The sequence below is a fragment of the Rhinopithecus bieti genome, unplaced genomic scaffold, assembly GCF_001698545.2.
Source record: "Rhinopithecus bieti isolate Rb0 unplaced genomic scaffold, ASM169854v2 scaffold_25940, whole genome shotgun sequence".
In the NCBI taxonomy this organism is placed as follows: domain Eukaryota; kingdom Metazoa; phylum Chordata; class Mammalia; order Primates; family Cercopithecidae; genus Rhinopithecus; species Rhinopithecus bieti.
This window is the reverse complement of record NW_016811810.1, coordinates 947,805-968,100: the sequence shown is the minus strand read 5'-3', so window position 1 is coordinate 968,100 and position 20,296 is coordinate 947,805. Positions and strand designations below refer to the sequence as shown.

Here is a 20,296-nt window from a genome sequence, read left to right as displayed (position 1 = left end):
GGTGGCGGGCGCCTATAGTCCCAGGTACTCAGGAGGCTGAGGCAGGAGAATTGCTTAAACCTGGGAGGTGGAGATTGCAGTGAGCCAACATTGTACCACTGCACTCCAGCCTGGGGGACAGAGTGAGACTGTCTCAAAAAAGAAAAACAAAAAACAAACAAAATAAATAAATAAGTGGAATGATTCACCAAAAAGATATAGCAACTAATGAGCTTGAATGTACGTAACACCAAATTATGTAAAGAAAAAAAAAGTAAAGCAAAAAGTAACAGAATTTTAAGGAGAAATTGATGAACACAGCACCAAAGATGGGTATTTTTACACAGCTCTCATTGTACTGTTCCCAGACCAAAATGAACCTAAGGATAAAACACGTGGGGCCAGGCGTGGTGACTCAGGCCTGTAATCCCACTACTTTGGGAGGCCAAGGTAGGAGGATCGCATTAGTCCAAGAGTTCAGGACCAGCCTGAGCAACAAAGTGAAACCCCATCTCTGAAAGAAATTTAAAACTTAGTTGTATATGGTGGCATACACCTATGGTCCTAGCTCCTCAGGAGGCTGAGGCAGGAGACTTGCTTGAGCTCAGGAAGTGGAGGCTTCAATGAGCTGTAATTGTACCACTGCACTCCAACCTGTCTTAAACAAACAAACAAAAACCCCTGAAAATTGGATGAGTGAAATGAACAAGCCAAGCCAGATCCAGTAGTTAGATAGAATCTTCCCTACAAATAGCTGAGTTCACATGGAAGGTTATAAAAGTTCTACCAGGACAAAGGAAGTCTCAGGAGATTTCCAAACTTCAGTCTCAAGCCATATTTTTTTAATCATTATACAATTAAATTTTAAATCAACAGTAGAAACGAAGTTGAAGAGTGTTTTCAACTTTCAATTCACTGCTGAGTACCTCATGCATTAAACATGTAACAAGAATAGAAATCACAAAGTACTCAGAACCTAACAAAAACGAGAATGTCCTGTCAAGGCTTATGCAATGCAGCTAAAACAGTGCAGTCTGTAGATTTAGATGAATTTGTTGTACAACAAGAAAGCGATAAAATAAGCCTAAAGACAGGAAGGATGGGAATAAGAGACCTCAGTCCCCAGGAGTCAAGGGAAGGCTGAGGCGCTCGTGGCCTTGGGTGCCTTCCCCTGTCCTCTTCCTCCCCGCCGCAGCCCCCAGATCTCTGTTGCCAGGAGGCAGGAGGGCTCCAAAGTCAGCTTACTCCTGGTGACACCTACACGCCACTGCTCCATCCTAGCATGGAAACTAATGAGGTAGAAACTGAAGAAGAAATAAAGCAGATGAACAAAATCCAAACCTATTTTGAAAAGAGATATTAGAGCCAGACGCGCTGGCTCACGCCTGTAATCTCAGCACTTTGGGAGGCCGAGGCAGGCGGATCACGAGGTCAGAAGTTCAAGACCAGCCTGACCAACATAGTGAAACCCCGTCTCTATTAAATATACAAAAATTAGCTGGGCGTGGTGGCACATGCCTGTAATCCCAGTTACTTGGGGTGGCTGAGGCAGGAGAATCACTTGAACCCGGGAAGCAGAGGTTGCAGTGAGCTGAGACCGCGCCATTGTGCTCTAGCCTGGGTGACAAAGCAAGACTCTGTCTCTAATATATAAAATATATATTATTATTTTTTATATAAAATATTTTATATATATATTAAAATATATATTATATAAATTTATATATAAAATATATATTATATATTTATATATAAATATATATATATTTATATATAAAATATATATTATATAATTTATATATAAAAATAAATCAATCTAAATATATTTATATAAATAACATCCCAAAAAACCATCCACACGTATACATAATTCATATATATACAACAAAACATAATCACATATAACCCTCACTACCCTAATATAATATAAAATATATCCTTAATCACCTATCACTACTCATTTATATATTAATATATATATATTTTAAGGTTGCAAAGAAGGGAGCACACTGGAGATTCTTTTTTGTATATATATTTAAAATTTGTACAACTAAAAAAAAAAATTCATCAGGGACCCTGCTAAATGCTGGAGCGGGGCTTGTGGGATGGGGGTTTGCTGCTGTGGTGGCCATGCGTGCATCTCGACTGGCTTTTTGGTCCATGCTTGTGACCTTGTAATTAAACCATTGAATGGTTCTATGTATCGCCCTGGCCTCTGGGACAGTCTCTAATGGAGCCGCCCTGCTCTCTCAGGTGCTGGGAGCAAGCCACCAGCAGAGCACAGGGGCTCCTGACAGCGTTCAGAGCCTCCCAGCTCCTCTGCCTGGAGCGCTGGTGTGCCTGTGCTCGGATGAGGGCTTGTCCGCAGCCAGTCACCTGGTTTAGCTTAAATTTGTATGTTGGTAACAGTTTCCATCTTGACCTCAAATCAAAACAGCACCAACAGTAGTGAGGGACTCTTAAGGCATGAAAGGCACGTTCTGCAGCGACGACTGCATTTAACTTCATGGGCCTTCATGAGAGTTGGTAGAAAATAACCCCAGCCCACATAGAACATTCGCTAATTTAACTTGGTGGTTAGCACTTGTGAAATTTTATTTAACATTATACTCCCAATTACCTGTATTAGCCAATTTAAAAACTTCAAAATAGGGCACCCTGGCCAGTGGGCGGCGCGGCTACCTGGCTTGCCTGCTCGGTCTGCCGGTCCCTGGCCGTGTCTAACGCGGCTGCCTGGCTCGCCTGCTCGCTCTGCCGGTCCCTGGCCGTGTCTAACGAGATGCCTGTGTTGCCGAAGGTCGGGAAAAGTGGAAACATTCCAGCAGGCACGACTGTGGACACGAAAATCACCCACCCCACCGAGTTCGACTTCTACCTGTGTAGTCACGCTGGCATCCAGGTAAGGACGGGAGCCCCCTTTGGACAGTCCTGGCCGTCTGCCGTGTCATCCCCACATTCAACAAACACTTGCCCTCTGGCTGGCACGTGGGACATGGTGTGTAGGGCCCAGATAGCCAGTAGCCGGGGAACCAGGAAACCCAGGCTGTGCCCGGTGCTGGGGTGGGGGTGGGGGGCTGGGAGATGGTCAGCATGGACCTCCCAGAGGAAGGAAGTCCCATTTGGTAGGGCTGAGGAGCAGGGAGCACCAGGGCCCCTGGGGAGCTGGGGATGTGGTGCGGCTGGAGCTTGGTGAGGTCTGAGCAGGAATGAGGCACTCAGGCTGCCGTGGGGTGGCAGCTGGGAAGGCCATTGGGAAGCTGCTGTAGGGGCCACGTGGGGCAGCCTCGGTGTTGGGTCACGAGCACTTGGCGCGGTCAGCCTTGCCGTCCCGTCTTCGCGCAATCACTGGTCAGGGCCAGACTCCAGCCAAGGACTGGGCACTCAGAGAAGATTGCCATGGTGTTGGTTATCACCTCGAGGCTCTCCTGGGTTCCTTCATGAAGGGACCCCCATCTGGCCGAAGGCGATTCTTGTGAGCATTGACGGGAGCAGGTGCAGGAGCACCACATCCGTGGTAGGAGCTGCCCCACCCTGGCTCTGCAGAGCCTCAGCCTGGGGACAGGAGGAACCTTAGTCACGTGTCATCCCTGCCTGCAGAGAGCTTGACCAGAGGTGCTTTTGGTTTATCAAAGTATAAGTAAGGACTTGAATATCCCTTCCCAAAGGATTTGAACCCTAGAGTTTGAGGATTTGCTATGAACTTTTACATACCTTTAATATTCCATTGGAAATATTTTAAAATGTCACGTTGTTCACATGCCTGACAGAGAAGGAATAGGGGCTGGTGAGTCGTGGCCTGTGGACAGGTCCAGCCTGCAGCCTGGGAGCTAAGAGGGGGTTCTGCTGTTGGAAGGGTTGAGAGTGGGTTCTGCTGTTGAGAAGCAGGCGATGGAGTGCGTGCAGGGTTTGTGGTGCTTCTTGGTGCAAAGCGCCTGTCCCAGTTTTGGCTTGCTTTGCCAGGGCTGGTGAGATGGGCCTGGGGCTATGCCCTGCCTGTGTGTGCCCTCTGTTCAGGGTTCCCTCCTGGTGGGGGAGCCTCAACCACCAGGGCCTCCCGGGCGTGTTTCCTGGGCAAACTCCTCCTTGAACTTTCTACCCAAAGTCTTTCTAATGGGCGATGCTTCTGTGGTGAGCTGTTTATGGCCCAAGGCTGCCACTGCTGCTGTGTCCTTAGTAGACCCATGGAGACAGATGCCCTCACTCCCCCAGGCCCCTGGGACAGCCACCAGTCACACACCAGGAAAGGGGTACCAGAGCGTGTGCAGTGGAGCATCGGGGACGAACGTTCCACTGCCCACCAGCACCAGGGGCCTCAGCACAGGGCTAGACACAGAGCAGGTAGCAGGGACTCTGCTGGACAGGTTGTTGTCGGAAGGGCCTGGGAGGCTGGCAGGTGGAGCAGGCGGTGAGGCGGGCAGGCAGGCAGCGGTGGCAGAGAGGCCCGCAGTCAGCAGCTAGTGCTGCTTTCATTTCAAAGGATCTCCAGCCGCAGGAGGTGTGTAAAATGGTACTCACGTTCAGACTCTCACTTCTACAAGGTTACTGCTAATGTGTAATTTTTTTTTTTTTTTAGACGGAGTCTCACTCTGTCGCCCAGGCTGGAGTGCAGTGGCACATACTCAGCTCACTGCAGCCTCTGCCTCCCGGGTTACAGCGATTCTCATGCCTCAGCCTCCTGGGTAGCTGGGATTGCAGGCGCACGCCACCACATATGGCTAATTTTTGTATTTTTAGTGGAGAGGGAGTTTCGCCATGTTGGCCAGGCTGGTCTCGAACTCCTGACCTCAGGTGATCTGCCCGGCTTGGCCTCCCAAAGTGCTGGGATGACAGGCGTGATCCACCACACCCGGCCTAATGTGTAACTTTTGTTATAGGTCTTTTTCTTGCTGTTATAAATCAATTATATAAAAGTAAGATACACAAATGGCACTGTCCTTGTTACGTCCACTTTCATATTGCTTTATATCTTTTTTTTTTTTTTGGAGACGGAGTTGCACTCCATCCCCCAGGCTGGAGTGCAGTGGCACAGTCTCAGCTCACTGCAAGCTCTGCCTCCCGGGTTCACACTATTCTCCTGCCTCAGCCTCCCGAGTAGCTGGGACTACAGACACCTGCTACCACGCCCAGCAATTTTTTGTATTTTTACTAGAGACAGGGTTTCACCTGCATGAAACCCTGGATGGTCTAAATCTCCTGACCTCGTGATCTGCCCGTGTCGGCCTCCCAAAGTGCTTGGATTACAGGCGTGAGCCACTGCACCCAGCCTGCTTTATATCTTTGCTATGATTTTTCTGTGTGTAAATAAATGTGTACAGTTTTACACATATGGGGCCATTTACTATATGTAGTTATGATACTTTTTTTTTTTTTTTGAGACGGAGGCGTCTCTCTCTGTTGCCCAGGCTGGAGCACAGTGGCGGGATCTCGGCTCACCACAACCTCCACCTCCTGGGTTCAAGCGATTCTCCTGCCTCAGTCTCCCAAGTAGCTGGGACTACAGGCGCGTGCCACAATTGCCTGGCTAATTTTTTTGTATTTTTTAGTAGAGACGGGGTTTCACTATGTTGGCCAAGCTGGACTCAGACGCCTGACCTCGTGATCCGCCCGCCTCGGCCTCCCAGAGTGCTGGGATTACAGGCGTGAGCTGCCGCATCCGGCCTATGATGCATTTTTAATATAAATCTTCTTCCACAGTATCCTTTTCAAGATTTTATGCAAGTCCAGCTGTCTAATCTTCTGATCTGCTTTTAGGGAACAAGCAGGCCTTCGCACTATCACGTCCTCTGGGACGACAATCGTTTCTCCTCTGACGAGCTGCAGATCCTCACCTACCAGCTGTGTCACACCTACGTGCGCTGCACACGCTCCGTGTCCATCCCGGCGCCAGCATACTACGCCCACCTGGTGGCCTTCCGGGCCAGGTACCACCTGGTGGATAAGGAACATGACAGGTGAGCGGTATTCCTGCCTGGAGGCCACAGCGGCGGTAGTTTTTGCCACGGGTGTTGGCAGCTGGTTTTCCGGGAAAAAGCTGCTTTGCCGGGGAAGCAGCAGGGCCCCAGCAGCTGGAGCCAGCACCCTAGAAGGCCTTATCAGTGGCATGGCCGGCAGCATGGGACTCTCCCCTCCCCCAGGTTCCTGCCGTGCCATCCCGACTTAGTTATCGACGCACCGCCTCGTCGTGCATTAAGGCTGCACATTCTCATTCTCTGTCTCTCTCATCCCTGCAGTGCTGAAGGGAGCCATACCTCTGGGCAGAGTAACGGGCGAGACCACCAAGCACTGGCCAAGGCGGTCCAGGTTCACCAAGACACTCTGCGCACCATGTACTTTGCTTGACATGTTTTAGTGTTTAGCGATTGTGTACCGAGTGGGATTCACGAGACCAGCTACACTCAGACCAACAGATGGCCAGCCCTTCCATGACAGCCAGCATTGAACATGAGACGTCATTGATTTTATTAGATTCTCCGTTTTCCAGAATGCCTTCCGTCCCAGATTTCACACTTGGATTTTGAACTGCAGACCTGTATGAGAACCCAATGTCATAGGAAATATGGTTTGCTAAAATCTATAAGCTGCTTATTAAAATAGAGTCCCGTGTTTCCTAAAAATCTAAAACCAGTCTATGAACTCAGGGCTTTAAAACATTTTTAATTTATTTGGTCATTCAATTTACTTGTTTTTAATACATGATTCTCTATGAAATTGATGGGCTCAAACTAGCTGTGAATCTTCTGAGAGTGAAAGCAACACAAAACACAATTGTGGTTTTAAAGCCTTGAACATTCTGATGTTGTCACTAAAGTTGATTTCCAGGCGATGCTCGTGTGCCGCTGGCGTGGCTCACCCAAGGTCCTTGACCGAGGGCTGGTGGCCATGCAGAGGCCTCCGCAGGTGCCGTGTTCTGCCAGCACTGCCCTTCACCTGGCCTGAACTAAGGAGCAGTGGCAGAAGGTGGGCCCCATGTGTTTACAGCATTTCCAGGTCCAGAGAGGTTGGCAGACAAGTGCCATTTTAATAAAAATGTATTTAAAAAAAGAAAAAAGACAATATACTGACAGTCTAATCATCAGATTTGTCCTATAGGACTGTGACATTTATTTTCCAAAGTTTTTAAAGAATACGGGTCTGTGGTGATGAATACAGTACAATCCTTTTTCACTGTTATGTCTTTAATGTAAGAGAAAATTATATATATCTGGTTTGCAGTATTAATGTGATAGATAGATGCTGTTTTTTCATTTTATTGACTGTGGGGTGCTTCTGTGATCTGTTTAGCATATCAAGAGTGTTTTGGAGCCTGGAGACGAGACCGCCTCTCAGTTCTTAGTGCTTAAGGACAGGAATATGCAGTTAACTTAATGTGACAGCAACCTGCTTCCCCCCGTGGAGACTGTGCAGCGTGTACCCACGGGAGGGGCGGGTATGCTCTCCGTGCCGCTCGCCGCCCTCCCTGCCGCCTCATCCCCCTGTGTCACTCACTCAGCTGATGAAGCACAAGTGGAAATTATTTATTCTTGCATTGCTGGGAAACACATTCGTGTGTCGGGACGCACTCCTCTCCGTGTGCGCTTTTGTCAGATGACTTTCATAGATCTATGCACTGAGATTTGTAGAAAGCTGTCGGTGGTGGCTCTGCTGGGCGAGAGGCTGTCAGTCACAGCGAAGGAGGCTGCCTGGCCCTGGGAGGCCCAAGGATGGCAGGGCCAGCAGAAGGCATAGGCCATTCTTCTGGGGTTTGCATTTGGGGCCCCAGGCGTGGGGTTGCCAGTCTAGAAACTGTTGCACTAAGACTGACACTGCGGACAATTTTGAAGGCTAACAACAGACAACTCTGTTTGTGCTGAGTGCGCTTTTTGTCTCTGTACACAGTTTTAGTAAGACTCAAATCCGTGTTCCGTGTAGAGGCGTCAGGAAGGAGGCGAGCCTCCCCTAGTGCTGCTGTGCGCTCCTTAGATCCCCCTTCCTGCTGCTGTTCCCTCCCTGGCCCTGTGCGACACTTACCTCGGCACTGTGGTGGGGTGGGGTGCCAAAGGAGCTGCCTCCTGCTGCGCGGCACCCCCTCCGCCTTTGTGCTCAGCTGCTTCGGAGGCAGCAGGAGGGGCAGCAGGCCGCGGGTGGGGGGTCGCCGGACACCTCGCCTGGATGTTGGCGGCAATGACAAAGGGATGACTATTATTTGTGAAGACGTGTACTCAGAGTGGTGTGTGTGTGTACGCACGCGTGTGTCCCTGTGTGTGTGTGAGTGTCTTATTAATGGCATTAGTCTCTTCTGGCTGTATTTTTTTTTTAAACCTTTTTAAATGACAGAAGCCCCACTCTAAGAAATCGCAATTCCCTGTTGTTTTATTGGCAAGTGGCACTTTCTCCTGTTTTCAGAAGGATACAGACATGCTCTTAGCTTAAATTAACAGACGCATTCAAGCTAAGGAGGGAATCTTGTGACTAGTAACTTTTCAAATCGGAAATTAGTTTCCAGCCATTTCTAGAATCATCTGGAACTATGTGTCTCGAAGGTGTGTTTCTTGCACCTGCATCAGGCTCTCTGTCTGGGGGATGGTGGTTCTTGTTTAAAATGCAGATTTGTGGGCCTGCTGCCACCTCCTGAGTGCGTACTTCAGGGCTGGCCTGGGCATCTGTGTCTAAGCGATGGCCTGCAGCCCTGGGCTCCCTGGGGTCTGAGGACCCAGCTCTGGCAGCACCCGGCAGGGAGGAGGTGCTTCCTGAGCAGATGCCTGGGACAGACTGGGCTGGCAGAAAAGTAGGACTACAATTTTTTTTTTTAATCATTTTGAAGGAAAAGTTTTCTTTTTAGTGGGCCAGAGTACTTTGAGAAGGGTACTTTTTTATAGCCCTATGCTTGTTTTATAAAACTTTTAATACTAAAAACATTAATAGACCAAACATCTCCAGCTGGGTCAGCTGAATACCTTTGTACATGTCTGATGATTCAGAGTTTAAATGGCTGTAGTTACAATTTCTCAGGTAAACAATTGTTTTCTCAAATTTTTACCAATCCCTGCATTATTAGGATAAATTTTGAGACAGTGTAAAACCTCAAAGTACAGTAGGGTAAGTCCCAGCCCTGTTCACGTGGAAGCCAGAGGCAGCCCCTTCCCTGGCATCTGATCGTCTGATCCTGTGGGTGCCTGGGGCCTCACCATCCTTCCCTGTCCAATGCTGCCCGCCCGGGCCTGTTGAGATTTGAGGGGTGCCCACTCGCTGGCTTTGTCCCCATCCCACTGTTAAGTAAGGTGTGCCTTGCTTTAAGCAAACTGAATGTGAAAATTATGTTGTAGAAGTCTGGGTTTGTTTAAAAGAAAACTGGGATTTTATCTCATCTCTTTAAAAGAGGTCTCCTGATTCGATTCCTGTACTGGGACTCTTCCTGGTATTTTTTACATGTTCACTTTTTAAAAACACTGATGTACTCCCATCCTTTTACCACTAACCTACCGCATCTGACAAGTTCTTGCTGTAATGACGAATCTATTAACGAACACCAGGGGAGCCGTGGAAAGCTGCCCTCGTGTGTGAGAGCCCTGCGGTGACGCAAAGCCACCATCCTGTTGTTTGTGTGTCCAAAGCTCAGATTTTCCTGGTTTGGATGAATTTTGTAAAACTGGGCATAGCTGTACTTTTAGAAAGGGATTGTTTTCCTTCAGTTTTGGTTTTCTCTGGTTCAAGCAGTCTTTACATGCAGACATTTTATAGCACATTCGGGTCTCCCTTTTCTCTTCAAGATGATGTTGCTTTTCGGTGGTGGTGTCACACTCCTTTGAATGAACGTTTGCACTCTAGAACCACGAACGATGCGTGCCCATCGTACAGCCTGCCCAAGAGGGAACTGTCGGAAGCGGGCAGTGCCCTCCGCCGTTTGTTTGAGGCTGACCCAAACTGCTATCACTGATGTTTACCCCGGTGGCTCAGCGCCCGTTAGAACACATCGTGTCAGTTCAGTTCCTGCAGTGGGGTTAGTAGGTGGGGTTTACTGTTGTTGTTATTTGTTACTTTTATTGCTGTTAAATGCAAATATTGCTATTTATTTTTTCCTTTCTGCTCTGGTTTGGTTTGGCCGACACAGATATTCCAGTGCATGTGGTACCTAATGGATGTGATAGAAATGATTTCCCCAACTTTTATAAATTACCTAATGTTTACCTTCAAGTTTGCTGGATGATTTATTTTTGAAAGCCACAAATGTGATTTTCTGGATGAATTGTTTTCTTATATATGCAGCAATGTAATTTTACATTGATCTGCGGGATGGTTTAAATTTTATTTTTACAAGGCAGTTTTTCAGTCAAATTATATATTTGATACAATATGCTAAGGATAGACTGGCCACACGTCAGGCTGCCGGGACAACAGAGTGTCCCCAGGAGGCCTTTGGGGCTGGGGCGGCTTCTCGGCTGCCCGTGCGGGTGGCCCGTGGCTTGCTCCCTGCACCTCTGGGAGCTGGTTGAGTCCTTCGGCGGGACTGTGACCCGCTGGACAGTTTAAAGGATTTTCATGGGCATTTTCTACACATAAGGCAGTTCCATTAGGAGGAGCTTTAGAAGTCGACATAATCCAGACAGTGGACAATCCCAGTGGCCCAGACAAGCCATACGACATTTTCCTGTGACCTCTCTCTGACCCATCTCTCACGCTCATGAGAAAAGGAATGTACAATAAATAGAAACAGAAACTCCCTCAGTGCTCATGCGCCTCACTTGCAGAACTCGAGTATTTTATGTTTGAAGTCCTTCCCCAAAGTGACCGAGAAGCGGCGCGCTCGCCGCCGCGCCAGCAGTTGCGTCTGCTATGACGCTCTTCGGTGCAGACGCAGTGCACCTGGGATTTGGTCTTGGGGGTGCCCCTGTTACACACACATGCTGACCCTTTTCTGTAAGGAAAATCTTCCACTCAAAAGAATTGCACTGATTTTTTGACAACTCCTTTTTACGATGTCCCACTTTGCATCTGCTGTACTCGTTTGAGATGACTGTAAATAGATTTATGTTAGGAGAAGTGATATGAATGCACCACACGGCTCTCTTGTGGAGACACTGCCTCGTATTCAGTATTATGTGTTAGAGTTGTATGGACTTAACTCTGTGCCGCCCTTGAGCTTCGTATCTGTTGACCATTTATGAAGGACAAGTTCGCCTCATTTTCTTTTTCTTTTGAAGGGAAGTTTTAGATCTTTCACATACTAGGAGAACATGGTCTCTTGGTGCCTGATGATTTAGTCCTAAGCAGACTCATTACAGTCTTGTGAACACTGCTGTGGTCTGTTTGATTCCTCGTCGCTTACGTTGGCTCTCCAAAGCATGGTCTTCGAGTTCCACCCTGCCTGGGCCAGTCCGGATGGGAGGCATCTGCTCCGCCTGCTACTAGGACGCGAGGGCCTCCTTGCGTCTCTGTGGTCAGAGTCATTTTAAAGCCATGAGGTCACTGTTGTGTCAAAGCTGTCATTTGTGCCCGTTGTTTTGCTAGAGTAGCAGTGTGTGCTGTAGCCCCCGTGTGTCACTCTGTGGTCAGGCTACCCTGTGTCACCCCCAGCAAGAAGTATTTCAGCCCAGACCAGTCTGTGTGTGTGTCCAAGTCACACCAGTGCCATTACGGTGCCCTCGCTTATGCTTCTTTCAGTATGTTTTGCCATGTTATTGTCTAAAGTGAATGTATTGGCTTAGCCAAATCACTACAGAAGGTGGTTCCTAAATACCTTTTAGTTTAAAAAAAAAAATGCAGATAAAGGCTACCTCTGAATTCTCAATAGATCATCATGTTTGCTCTTAAGTGTAGCTGTCCACACTGAAAACAGCCAATATGTTGCCTGAATAAACTGAATTGTGAACATCTGTCTGTTCAGTTCTGGCTTGAAAATGTGTGTGCCATACTGTGACCCACGGGCAGCCCCTCCTCCTCTGCTGTGTCAGGTGGACCAGGGTCACCTCCATGCTGCGCAGCTTTGAGATTCTAGGATTCTACGACTGGCACGAGTGGCATGGGAGGGTTCTCTGCACGGGACAGCATGCTGTCCTTCAGGCTGGCAGGAGCCTGCACAGGTCTGTGTGTGGCAAAAGCTTGAAACAGCCTGTGTCCTGCCTGGCTTTTCACTTTCCTGTTTAATATAAGAAAGCACTTTTTTTTCTGCTTTACGAATGGGTTGAAAATGGCCTCCTCTGTCCTCTCCTCCCTTTTATACCCTCTGTAAAATCACAAAGGTGCTTCAACACCGACTGTCGTGCAAATAATACATTTAAAATAGTTGCATGGTTTCAAGGACAATGCAGATGTAATTGGCCTTTGACTTTGGGACCTTGGGTTACTCTCACTCCCTACTGCAAAACAAACTAAGGGTTGAAAACAAAGCATTCTGTTCAAATCCAGGGCCCTTTGTTTGAAAGAACACAGGGCCCACAGCTGGTGTTTTGAAGTAGAAGTTCCCACTAGTGGTGCAGTGGACCGTCTGATGCTGACTTGCGGGAAGTCGGTCCTGGGAGGCCCTGAACACCCCTCCCTGTGATTAACCACTTTGCTGTCAGAAATGTCATTTTTCCCTACACTGTGCTGCGGGCCCGGGCCTCCTTCTCTTCTTTCTTTGGGTTCCCTGTGTTCCCCGATCTTCAGGTTAGCACTCGCCCCGGTTTCTCCATGAGTTTACTTCTGAGTTGGCGGGCGATGGTTTACAGCTGGAGGCATCTGGGTGTTTGGAGGTGGTCCCGTTCTCGTGTTGGTTGCTCATCAGAGACTGAGTTTGGCCCCGGCGGTTCTACTGCGTCACTACCTGGAAGCAGTTGCCTTTAACACTGCTGTTTGGGGTTTCGATGCTTTTTATGCTGCGTTGCGTGCTTTAATTCCGGAAGAGCTAAGTGTCCTTTGCAGTCTCTCTCAGAATGTTTTGTAATTCTACCACCAGACTGTTCCGTGCGGACGAACTCAAGAGGCTTGGGCACTCGTGGGTGTCCCACTGCCTGCTGACCCAGGGTACTGGCTGCTTGGGTCTGCTGGGCTGGCCTTGGGCCGTCAGAATCTGGTCCAGGGTGTTTGAGGGGACACTGCGCGGCTGCTCGCCCCTGGACTCAGTCATGGGAGCTGCGGCACGCAGATCCACCACGAGGTTCCTGCACGCGCATCTCCGGAACGCTGCGCTGGGGCTCTCCCACCATCTTCGCGTTTGTGAGAATTTACTCAGAAGTGAGAGAACTGAAGATTCCTGGTGCTTTTGTTAACACATTTCTATCTTATTGGTTGGTGTGGAAATTTTAGATGTGTTAGGTCTTTAAATGCTGTGGGTAGTATGACTAAAGGGTTAAGTCCTCGCCTCACCCCCCAACCCCCTTTTGGGAGGTAGGAAGAGGCTGAATTATCTCCTATTTAAAACCTCCTTGGATTTAAGTAGTTCAGAGTTAAAGCTAAAACACCAAATATTAACTCTTTCCCCCAAGTGTCTCCAGGAACTGGACTTTGGGGCCATTCTCATTCAGTTCTTTCTGAAGCTTCAAGGTCCTTAAAATGAGGGAGTTGATCCCAAGAACACCCCACAGCACCGACCAGCGGGGCACAAGGCAGGCGACTTCATAGATTGGGGTGCTTGTGTAGGGGTCCGGGACTCCTTTGAACTCTGGGAGTTGTGTGCGCAGTCTTGGGTGGGAGAGGGCAGGTCCCTCTGTCCCAAGAAGCCAGTGGTGCCCAGGCCTTTCTCTGTCTCCATCGGTGCCAGCCTGATCGCGTTCTGGAAGACCCAGTCTCAGATTCTGTGCCTTTCAAGTCCGGTCCTCAGTGTCCTTTCAGAATCATACTGGGGCTGTGTTTCTCTGGGGGAACTAAGCCTGTGCCATTCCACAAGGCAGGCATGGACCTCCAGCCTTGAAAGCTTTCTTTCCGCTCCTCAGCCCTTGACTTGTAAACTGTGATGCCATGTGGTCTGGAGCCGCGGGGGACGCACTTGGTCTCATTGCGGAAAACGCTTGGTTCCAGTCTTGTGGTTTTTCCCATACCCTGACCAAGTCCACCTCTGCCAGGATTGCAGGAGATTGGTGCAAGACCCATCTCTTCCACGTTGACCATGACCATCTGCAAAGCCTGGTGGTCTTGTTCTCATAGTCACTTCACAAGAATATTTATTGTAATGGAAGTAGATTTTTTAAGAAGGAATTGGAATCATGTCTTTGTAGAATGTGTGTGAAGTCCTCAGCTGTAAGGTGCTATTCAGTCCTGTGACCCTTATTTTGGAATGCTCTTCATTACTGTTGCTCTGTTTTGTGACTTCCTGGGAAACCGCTTACTTTGGTGTGATGTCACCTTGAGCTGTGCATATAGGACACCAGTTTTGACTTACCTAATGGGCAGTTTTTCTCTCTAGCTTTTTCAAGCCAGGTATTGAGCAGTTTCTTGGCTAATGGCCTAATGAGAAACCACCTTTCCCTGTCAAGGGGTGATTTTATTGATTTTAAGCAGGGAAGTAATCCCATATACTTATTTCTTAAATACCTAGAAAGTTCTTCTTGGTGGCTCCTCTTGGCCCTCCCCTCTTTCTTCCCCAGCCCACCATCCTGAAAAGCAAGGAATGGCCTCTCCCTCCGCAGAGGCACAGGCTGCAGAGGGAGCACTGTGGCGGCAATCCCAGTTCCTCGTCAAAGCCAAACAGACACGCGCGACTCAAATCCTACAGTATGGAGGGTGGCGTTGCGTTGAAATTCCGGGCCTGAGTTTGATAGTGGATTTTAATGTAGTTGTTAAAGGTATGAATTCATGTTTTGTAACTGTAGAGGCAAGTTTTTATTTTTAAAAAAAGTTTTGAGAGAATATAAGTTTCTGTGCAGCAAAGTGGCTAATTACTCATTAAATACAGGAAAAGAATGTAGTATCTAAATCCAGCTTTTTCTTACCTCTGGTACACTTCAGATTACTTACCTAATACATATTGAGGGGTTTTAACCCTTAGTTTTATCAATTTTCTAGTTTTATTTTATTTTATAAAATAATTGAAAAGAACCAAAATGAATTCAAAAGTTCCATAGATGGATTTTGCCCCTTCTTAATTTTCCCCCACAATGAACACATTTTAGAAGACATTTTGAATCAAAATGTATTATGACCATTGAAAGTTCACTATTTTCTAAGAAGCTGAGCCGCTCCAAGGGCCTCGTTTCAGGTGGTACTCTCTATGTATTGTCTATGGGCTTGTTTCTGCCTGTACAGTGGAACCATGTGACCATGTCTTGTGCTTGCAATATAGAAACCATCCAGTGCTGTTTTGTAAATTGACAGTTTCTGTATAAACTCTTATTTATAGACATTGGCCTCTCTGTATGATTTTCCATTTGCTACATGAATTGTAAAATTAATTATAAAATTATAGTACCTGCTAAATACAATTCTGAGGCTTCATGTCATTGTCTTTAGTTGAATACCATGCTGTGTGTCTTGAAGATGTCCATGCTTGCATGATGCTAGGTGGCAATGCCACTTTAAATTAAGCCTTAATCAGATGTTAAATTTGTGAGTTTCAGAGTATGCAAAAATATTAGGCAGAGTGAGTGTAAACTGTTCAGATCAAGATGCTGTATCATAATTCAAGTTATTTTTTCTGGAGTTAAAGGGAAGCATTCAGTGACCCACCTCTCTGTGTCTCTCTCTCTCTCTCTTTCTCTGTCTCTCTCGCTGCCTCTCTCTCTCTCTCTTTCTCTCTCTCTCTCTCTCTCTCTGTCTCTCTCTCTCTGTCTCTCTTTCTCTCTCGTCTAGCTTGGCTGTGGCCATAGCTTGATGAAAATGGACCATTGTGCATTTCTGTGACAGTTAAAAAGACCTGTTCTAAAAGTCTTGTGACTTTCAGGGTTTTTTTTGTTTTGTTTTGTTTTAATGTTTATTTTTTTTTCCTCCCTCCAGTCTGAGATTTCTGTGTGGCTGATGGAGAGTGCAGTTTGGGCGTAGGTCTTATTTGCAAACCTGCTCATGTTCTAAGCTTTCTTCAGGTAGTACCACCTGTCATCGCTTCTGCATATGATTTCAATGGATTTTTGTGTTTTGATAAAAGTATCATAAATTTAGAGATAAAATGGAGGGGACCCAGCTTTCTTTACAATGTGGATCTACCTCAGTTAAACAGTTGGGTGCTATTACTAAGTCTGTCAAATTTAATTGGAAAAAGTAACCAAACAGTGAGATACAACTCCACATGAAACTTGAAATTGTAATTTCCGTTTATTTAATGATATTTTTATTTATTTGTGCCTTTTATGTTGAACCCCAATGCATTGAAAACAAAATCAGTATGAAACAGTACATATTTTATTTATATTACAGGTGGGGAGAAAAGTCCAATTGGTCATGGAATTTGATAGACTTTCCCCAGCCAACTGCTGCAGTGTATTATAATCCCGACTGCCCCCCTGTGAAAAGAAAAAAAAAATGTCCAAGAGCAAACTTAACATTTTACAATCAATAAAGTCCAAACTCCTCTATGCACATATTTATAGCTTATCACTTCATTTTCTGTGCCAGTGAAGGGGCGGCCAGAAAAAAAATCCCATGTACCCTCATCATTGCTTTTCTAGCCATTCATGCCCCTTCTTCCTCTGGCACATTTTCTAAGAGTTTATTTCATAAGCAGCAAATGGACTGTTGTCGATTTCATCTCTCCTGACCTACCTGGTGGAGGTGCTAATGGCCATGGACAGAAAGGGGCGAGCCAGAGCTCCTGGCTTTGTGGAGGCAGAGGCCTGCATTCAGCAGCGGCCCTGCGTGCCTGTAAGTTAGGAAGGCTTTCTGACAGGTAAGAAAATGAGATAGGTTGATGACTTACCATGCTTTTATATTTGGCAGTTTACAATTCTAGACTTTTCCTACTATGGCGATCTTTTTTTACTTAATTCTTTGGAGGTAACAATATTTTGGAGTCTTAAGAATTTGATTTTATACCAATAAGAAATAAAAATTAGGGATCTTTCCTGTAGTCTATAGTTTTACTATTTTAAAGAGATCTCTGAATTTTACAAGAGAACCAACATTCCTTAATGGCAGAACTTTGGAAGTTGATTTGGGAGGCTTTTTGCTGCAGGGTCTCAAAATAAAAGAGAGATAGATGATTCTACTTAATGTTTTTAATTTTCTAACTTCCATCAGGTTGATACTTAAGCTCTATTTTGTAAAGAGTAAATCATCCTTCAGTATGCTGCAGAAGATGATCAGCATTCTTGCACTTTCTCAGTAATAAGACGCGCCGGGCAATTGGCTCCCCAGGACGCAGTGTGTTTTAACCTAACGAGAGGACTTTGGGGCAGGTGATTAAATTTATATAGGTACCTCAAGAAAAAGAACCTGAATATGCTGCATTTTATTTCTTTAGTTTTACATGTAGCATTTTGTTTTGCTTTTGTTATTTTGTTCAGATATATGCTTTTGGACCCCAATAGACTGTTGAAAGAAATTTAAAAATTACTCTTGTAGGGATATAGTATCCTTAAAAAAATAAAAAATAAAAAAAATTGCTGCAATATCTGGCTCGAAGGTTGCCCTATATTAGAATATTACTTTAGCCAAATACACCCGAGGAGGCGGATACTATGTTTATAAGCAGACAATAATGTTCTGAATCCTTTCTGTTCATGCTGCTTTCTTAATTCGTTTCTCCATGCCATCAAGAGGTTGGATAACTTATTTCTAAGCTCAAGGTTAAAAATTATGTCACTTTTTTCCCCCCCCAACACAGACCTCAGAAAAATTGCAATTGAGGAAGTAGCATGATTCTAACTGTGTTGCTGAAATCAGGCAGCCCGAGCCTCTGGTCTCTCCAGGGCCCGTCTTCACATTTCTCTACTCCTCAGCACTCACCCGAGACTGAACAGATGGGGAGTGGTCTTGATTGTCAAGATAAAACTGGTGAAGAAAGCTAAATGCTGAGAAACTGAGCATCTATTGTCGTGTTTAAGCTTAGCTGGGTCCTTTCTAGTTTGTTTTTACAGCTTACTAGGTTAAGTAGTTTGCACTATTTTTGCAATAAATTCATGGAAAACCTAACAGTTACTTGTTTTGTTTCTTACTGTGTGTATATAAACTAATACTAAAAGTTTGGCATAGTGTTTTTCACCTCCTTACATAACCCCTAACATGCACAGAATGCTGTAAATCTGATAAAATATGATGTGAATGATATTTTATAAAGTTATTTTGTATGGTGTCAATTTTGTTTTGCCTCATAGTATGTCAGCAAAAAATTAAATAAAAGTCCTCCTATTTACAGCTGCCTCTTCTAAAAATCTTCAATTCCTCACGTACTTCTTTAGGCGCTTCCTTCGGCACAGGTTATGATTCCAGTTCCCAAGGCAGAAGCATGCCTTCAGGGATGGAAGTCCAGAGCCCTGTTCCACAAACGGGGCTGTTCCTTGAAGAATGTACTTGGCAGAGCTGGGCATTACCCAAGGATTTGGGTTTCGGGGATGAGAACCACAGGCATGAGTGAGTTGGACGAGTGGGAACAGCCATGGTGTCTCGGATAGTTGGCCGTTTCTGCTCTTGCAGCATGCAAAAGGATGAAGAAGCCATTCAGCTAAGCCCATCACCAGCAAGGTCCTGAGTTCTGTGTTGAGTGTGGGAACCTGAGCTGGCACCGTCCTGGTTCTCAGCCTAGCCAGCCACTTTGTCACTGTATCCTGGCTAGGTTTACAAACGTTGGCACTGCTCTCGAATCCCTGGTGGCCACACCCTGACTGGGTTGTTTTTGACTTCTGCTCTCTGTACTGACAAGACGACGTGCTGGGAAAGGAAGAGGGAGCTTTTCTTTTTTTTTGAGATGGAGCCTCACTCTGTTGCCCAGGCTGGAGTGCTGTGGTGGACTCTCGGCTCACTGTAACCTCTGCCTCCCGGGTTCAAGCGATTCTCCCACCTCAGCCTCCTGAGTCGCTGGAACTACGGGCCTGTGCCACCACCATGCCCGGCTAACTATTGTATTTTAGTAGAGACAGGGTTTCATCGTGTTGGCCAGGCTGATCTTGAACTCCTGTCCTCAGGTGATCTGCCCACCTCGGCCTCCCAAAGTGCTGCGATGACAGGCGTGAGCCACCGCGCCCAGCCAGGCTTTTCCTTAAGAAAGCCCCAAATGGCAGCAAATCCCTAGGCTGTACGTCACTGCTAAGGCAGGCCAAGGTTTTGTCCTGATTTCAGGTTTCCAAATTTTAAGAACAATGTTACAGAAAATGTGAAAATTCAGATAATTATCTCTAGTCATAACACATAGGCAATTAACCTTAATATTCTGATCTATCTTGTTCCACAGTATTATTTTTTAAACAAAAATCAAGATTTACTTTTTTCTTAATGTATCTAGAACCCTTTACTACAGAATTCTTAGTATACCAAGCACCTCTGTGCCCAGTGGCCCTGGGACATGCTGGTCAAACCGGAAGAATACACAGAAACTCATCTACAGCAATATACCCGCTTGATATGGCCTCTGTTATATTCTCGCTATCTCACCATCATTTATTGAATGGCCAGAAGCAGTAATGATTTAACACTTGCAACTGGGAGCAAAAGATTCATCTTCATAAAATCGTTTTGATAATCTGACAGCAGTATGCAAGTTGGAAAGAGGAAAGGCTGTAGGCAGTGTGAGGGAACCAGTTAGGAAGCTACTGTAACAACCTGGCACCTGGTTCAAGGAGGAACTGAAAGGGTAAGTGTTCCCTGAATGATTGGATCTTAAATACTTACGGTGCCTTAAGAATGCTTCAGGCCGGACGCAGTGGCTCACGCCTGTAATCCCAGCACTTTCAGAGGCCGAGGTGGGTGGATCACTTGAGGTCAGGAGTTGAAGACCAGCCTGGCCAACGGTGAAACCCCGTCTCTACTAAGAATACAAAAATTAGCCAGGCATGGTGGTGCGCATCTGTAATCCCAGCTATTCGAGAGGCTGAGGCAGGAGAATCACTTGAACCTGGGAGGCAGAGGTTGCAGTGTGCTGAGATCGTGCCATTGCACTCCAGCCTGGGTGACAAGAGCAAGACTCAGTCTCGGAAAAAAAAAAAAAATGCTATTAAGAGAATGAAAAGTGGCTGGGAGAAAATGTTTGCAAATCTCCTATCAGGCAAATAACTTGTATTAAGAATATATAAATCGGCCGGGCGTGGTGGCTCAAGCCTGTAATCCCAGCACTTTGGGAGGCCGAGACGGGTGGATCACGAGGTCAGGAGATCGAGACCAACCTAGCTAACATGGTGAAACCCCATCTCTACTAAAAAATACAAAAAACTAGCCGGGCGAGTTGGCGGGCGCCTGTAGTCCCAGCTACTTGGGAGGCTGAGGCAGGAGAATGGCGTAAACCCGG

At 46.5% G+C, this 20,296-nt stretch overlaps 1 protein-coding gene across 1 annotated transcript in view; it reads left to right on the top strand.

Moving 5' to 3' along the window:
- Nucleotides 1–18,211, top strand: part of AGO2 (argonaute RISC catalytic component 2) — a 90,731-nt gene extending 72,520 nt beyond the window's left edge. Inside the window, exons 17-19 of the mRNA XM_017895119.1 lie at nt 2,777–2,878; nt 5,731–5,930; nt 6,210–18,211. Of these exons, the coding sequence (XP_017750608.1) occupies nt 2,777–2,878; nt 5,731–5,930; nt 6,210–6,318 (411 nt within the window). The 3' untranslated portion in view covers nt 6,319–18,211. The remainder of the gene's footprint in view (nt 1–2,776; nt 2,879–5,730; nt 5,931–6,209) is intronic.
- Nucleotides 18,212–20,296: the final 2,085 nt, after the last annotated feature.